A 5498-nucleotide genomic window follows, 5' to 3' on the forward strand; every position below is an offset into this window, starting at 1 on the left:
TGAGGAAGAGGCATCAAGTGATGACGGCAAGAGAAGCCAAAATGACCGGATGGGTGCAAGAAAGACGCAAAAAAGAAGAAGAAGAGGAAAGGGGATGATGAGCTCAAAAATGCTATGGAAGCTATTGTGAAGGCAAGAAAAGAAGCGAACGAGGTGAGGAAGATGGCAAGGAACCAAGATGTTGCGGCCGAGGAGAGGAGGTTGGCGGCCGAGGAGAGGAGGGTGGCGGCCAAGGAGAGGAAGGTGACATTGAAGGAGAGGAAGGTGGGCATGGAGGAGCGATCTAGGTTGTTGGAATGTGAGAAGTGCTTGTTCTTCTTGGACACATCTACCCTCAATGAGGCGCAAAAGGAGTATGTCAATCTTACCCGTGAAGAAAGTCTTGATCGAAAAAAGAGCCATGATTCGCGGCATGGGTGGCGGTGGCATTGGTGGCATGGGTGGCGGTGGCATTGACAGCATGGGTGGCTGTGATTTAAATTATGCATGTCTTTGTTTTGACGTTTGAAATTCATTTTGTGTCCAAAATGTATTCAAAATGCAACATATGGCAAGCGCCGATTGCTCGTGCGCTGCATTTTAGCGTGCCTGCTGGAGCTATGCGTGCTGCATTTTACAGCCGCCGCTGAAGCCAGCGCTGACCGCCGCACTAAAACAGGCGAATGGCGTGCTGCAAACTGATTTTTAGCGCGCCGCGCATTGGGCGGCTGTTGGAGATGCTCTTAGAAGGAGCGGGGTCCAAGTAGATGGTTATGAACTGTCACTTCAAACTGTGCATGCAGTTGAGGCCGATGTCGTAGCAGGTGACGGCAGGCGATTTTTGACTTGTCTAGTAGATATCGCATTCCTTTTCTAAAAAAAGTAGATATCGCATTCGCCAAGTTTAATCCGGGCCTGGATGGTGCCACTGAATGCAAACAAACCGCTCCGGTGCAGCCAAGATGACCACACTCTACGCAAAGCCGCTATAAGTATCCAAACCTCCTCATGGAACAGCATCAGCGCACGACGTACTCTTACGCCGATCGAACTCAAAGTTAATGGCCATGGCTGCCGAGAGCCCAGCATACTACTCGCTCCTCCTGCCTCTCCTTCTGGTCGTAGTACCTGCGCTCTACCTGGTGGGGTTGTTCCGCAGCCGCAGGAGGTCGGCCGGCCGACAACGGTTTCCTCCGGGACCATGGGCGCTGCCGGTGATCGGCCACCTGCACCACCTCGCCGGCTCGTCGGTCCCGCCGCACCACGCCATGCGCGACCTAGCTCGGTGCCACGGCCCGCTCATGCTGCTCCGGTTCTGCCAGCTCCCCGTGCTGGTGGCCTCCTCCCCGGACGCGGCGCGGGAGATCATGAAGACCCATGACGTGGCCTTCGCGTCGCGGCCCCTCAGCCCGACCATGCAGCTCTTCCTGCGTGGCTCCGAGGGCCTCGTCTTCGCGCCCTACGGCGACGGCTGGCGGCAGCTCCGCAAGATCTGCACCCTCGAGCTCCTCAGCAACCGCCGCGTCCACTCCTTCCGCCGTGTCAGAGCGGAGGTGCTGGGACGCCTCCTCCGCTCCGTCGCGTCGTCGGCGTCGGCGGCGGCGGCGGTGAACTTGACCCGGGGGCTGGCGTCGTTCGTCGCGGACTCCTCGGTGCAAGCCATGATCGGCCGCTTGAGGAGCGACGACCGTGACACTCTGTTCACGCTGCTGCGGGAGGGGTTCAAGATCGTGCCGGGGATGACCCTGCCGGACCTTTTCCCGTCGTCACGGCTCGCCATGCTCCTCAGCCGCGTGCCCGCCAGAATCGAGCACCGCAACAAACGCATGGCCGCCTTCATGGACTCCGTCATCCAGCAGCATCGGGCCAAGAGATCAGCCGCTCGCGCCGACGGCGGAGAGGAACACACGGAGGACTTGCTTGACGTGCTCTTGAGGCTCCAGGATGACATGGATTCCCAGTATCCCCTCACCACGGACAACATCAAATTGGTCATCATAGTAAGCTCTCTTCTCATTCTTCCTGTTTACCATCACCAAACACTCCAGGCATCAATCGTTACCTACTCTACATGTTTGCTTGCAGGACATGATTAGTGCGAGCAGCGAGACCACGTCGACGACGCTGGTGTGGGCAATGGCGGAGCTGCTGCGGAAGCCGGCGGCCATGCGGAGGGCGCAGGACGAGGTTCGGCGGCAGCTCGACGGCCACCGCACGGTGACAGAGGATGGCCTGACGGACTTGCACTACCTGCGGCTAGTCATCAAGGAGACGCTCAGGCTGCACCCGCCGGTGATGCTGATCCGGGAGTGCGGCCCGCGGCAGCAGGTGCTCGGCTTCGACGTCCCACACGGCGCCATGGTGCTGGTGAACGCCTGGGCGATGGGCAGGGACCCGGCCCACTGGGACTCCGCCGAGGAGTTCGTCCCGGAGAGGTTCGAGAGCTGCGGCACGCCGGACTTCAAGGGGGTGGACTTCGAGTTCCTGCCGTTCGGCGCCGGCCGGAGGATATGCCCCGGCGTCTCGTTCGGCCTCGTGCACCTCGAGCTCGCGCTCGCGGCTCTGCTCTTCCATTTCGACTGGAAGCTGCCGGACGGGATGGTCCCCGAGGAGCTGGACATGACTGAGGAAGCCGGCCTCACCACGCGCCGGCGGGCCGAGCTACTGGTGTTCGCTGTCCCTCGTGTTCCTCTGCCCACAGAGTAGCTAGATGTATCCGCCCGTCTCAGCACCAATGATTCCTTGTGTTTGTGGTGAATATTGTGGCGCTGGCTGGTGGGTTATAAATTTATCATTTCAAATAAAATTCTTGAAGCCTTTTGGATTGAGTGTAGGCTTTGAAAACAATTTTCTTCATTTCTACTTGGCTACAACCCACTAAACACAATGACAGCTGAGATTAAACCATACCTTTTAAAACTTTCATACGAGGAAGCGCATTACCCAAAAATTCTAAATGCATGGTCTATTACGGGGGGTTTACAGGGTCTCCTTCTATAACTAATCATCTCTCCCCTTGATTTTCAGGAGGTAGGCCCTCAACCTGATTTCCATCCAATCAAAGTAACCCAATTAAGCATCCCGTAATAGTCCGTGATTATATGCCCGTGTGTGTAGCATTCCTCGCGTATTACCCTTGTTGGAGGGCCACGTGTATATATGATTCGACGGGGCTTATCCCGTGGATGCGCACACAATTCTGTTAGACTACCATTTGGGAAAAAGGGAGGTAGAGATAGGATCTATCAAACTACCTACAAGATTACAATGATAATAGAAAGATATATGACGCCTAGAGATAAGCTACGGGTGAATATATCTTCAGCATGCCCTCTTATTCTCAACGTGGCTTGAACTCTTCAAAACTTTTGGTAGGCAATGCCTTTGTGAAACCATCTGCAATCTGATTTGAATGAATGAACCAGATATCCAATTTCCTATTAGCAACATGTTCTCTCACAAAATGAAAATCTATCTCAATATCGTTGTTAAAAACCTTTTGTTACTCCTTGTATCGATCAATAGTGCCATCAGCCTTTTTTTTAAACTTTGTAAACCCACTTACAATCTATTAAATTTTACCTTGACCAAATGGAACCAAGTGCCAACTCTCATTTTCCCTCAAAGCCCTCTACTCTTTTTCCATGGCTTTTCTCCATTTAGCCTCTTCGACTGAGTGTGGTTCATCTGTAGAACACTTGGGCCTCTTACTGACAATTTGCAATCAAGACCTTAAAACTTTGCAGGCAAGACCCCATAGTTATGATTTTGTTACAAAAAAGGCCTTTGCGGGCAAGACCTCATAGTTATGATTTTGGGACAAACAAGGCCAAATTTACGACAAGTCAGGTGAATTTTCACTAGAAATTTCGGCAGCATAACACGTTGAAAGAATATAAACCAACAACAGCATTATAACTGACATACCACATATGAGAGTAGAAATACAACGTGTATGCTTTCTCTCCTCCTATACCATCAATACTAGGATGGATGGTTTCTACTCCAGTACTAATTGTTAATCAAATGATAATTTGCGTTAATAGTACTAGTGAAAAAGCACTTACTATGCAATTTGATAGTTGTACACCGAGAACTGAGACGACTACGGTCTACAAACTCCACGTCACACACGTCTCCCCTTCGTCCTTCCACTCGCACTATCTCCGTCTTCTCTTCAAATTGAATCCGAGTAATTTAGACTAGTAAAATGCATATTTTATTAGTCTATATTACTATCTCTATACTAGGGAGTAACATATATGTGGTGTCATACAAGACTTCATTTATTAGGTTATAAACTTATTCTGTCTTGATATGTGTGATGTTACCCATATTATGAGTAACTAGCTATGTTACTCAATCCATCTCTTTCCTCATATTAGAGCACAACCTTTGCTTCATTCACCTCCAAACCGCTATATATTTTTGGAAACGACCTTCTTGTGATCCACCTTCATATTTTTCTTCAGTCTCGATCAAGCGCCCCTCCCGAGTCGCCCCCTCCTCCCACTCTTCCCTTCTCCTGACGCCGCCGGAGGGCGAAGCCCGGGCAGCACCGGTGGCGGCAAGGCTCTTCCGCCCCCTAGCACGTGGATCCGATGTGGGCCGGATTTGACGGGCAAGGGCGTCGCGATGCGGAGGTTCCCGCAGCGGCGATCCAGCTTCCTAGCAGCTATGTTGGGAGGCGGCTGACGCGGATGTGGACTCCGATGGTGGGGTGTGCTGGGTCTTGGCAGCGGCGGTGATCTGGCCCAGATCCGTGGTCCCAAGCACCAGGCAGCGTGGGCTTTGGACGGCGACGGCGGCCTGCTAGTGTTGTCTTCGGGGTAGCAGTGACAGACAACGATGGTGGATTGGGGCTGCAGTGGTGGTCCTCGGTGTTCCAGCGGCTGCGTGCGTCTACTTGGCGAGGCAACGCGCGGTTCCAGTCAACTACTGGGTCGGGATGGCGCGACTACCGGGGAAAATCACGTTGACTTCGGTCTTGACGGACGATGGCGACGTCATTGACGTCATGTCCTGGTTGAGGCATCGTCGTTGCAGGCAACATCATCTCCCTCAGGCTGCTCCGGGGAAACCCTAGATCTGGGTCTCCCCGGATCGGACGCTGATGGCAAATTCGATGCCGTTCTCCCTCTTGGGGGCATCGTTTGGGCCAGGTACTGACTGGAAGGGCCCAGAGGCGGAGTGGGGTTTCATCTTCTGCATCGATGACGACGGATCTCAACGGCATGGCACAGTGGTGTCTTGGCGTCCGATGCGGGTTGACGGACTCGCGCGGGAGGACGGCGTTGTCTGGCGTCATGGTGATGTCGACCCTATTCTGAAGATGAATAGGTGGAAGACGGCGACAGTTGCCCACTAGTAGAAAAGAGGGCTTTGGTCCACCCCGGGTTAGCCCATTAGTCCCGGTTCAGTCCAGAACCGGGACTAATGGGCGCATTAGTCCCGGTTCGTGCGCTCAGGGGCCACGTGGGCCATTTGTCCCGGTTCGTCTGGACCTTTTAGTCCCGGTT

At 53.5% G+C, this 5498-nt stretch overlaps 1 protein-coding gene across 1 annotated transcript; it reads left to right on the forward strand.

Moving 5' to 3' along the window:
• Positions 1-1046: 1046 nt before the first annotated feature.
• On the forward strand, positions 1047-2685 carry LOC119280888 (premnaspirodiene oxygenase-like). Its single transcript, XM_037561584.1, has 2 exons — positions 1047-1979; positions 2065-2685. The coding sequence occupies exons 1-2, from the start codon at positions 1047-1049 to the stop codon at positions 2683-2685; spliced, it is 1554 nt and encodes a 517-aa protein (XP_037417481.1).
• Positions 2686-5498: the final 2813 nt, after the last annotated feature.

This window comes from Triticum dicoccoides, chromosome 3B (genome assembly GCF_002162155.2).
Source record: "Triticum dicoccoides isolate Atlit2015 ecotype Zavitan chromosome 3B, WEW_v2.0, whole genome shotgun sequence".
Classification (NCBI taxonomy): Eukaryota; Viridiplantae; Streptophyta; class Magnoliopsida; order Poales; family Poaceae; genus Triticum; species Triticum dicoccoides.

Bases quoted from the DNA above. Each gene is read 5' to 3' on its own strand.
- LOC119280888 (XM_037561584.1), top strand. From the start codon at position 1,047: ATGGCTGCCGAGAGCCCAGCATACTACTCGCTCCTCCTGCCTCTCCTT. The intron at 1,980-2,064 runs GTAAGCTCTCTT...GTTTGCTTGCAG, and splicing joins ACATCAAATTGGTCATCATA to GACATGATTAGTGCGAGCAG.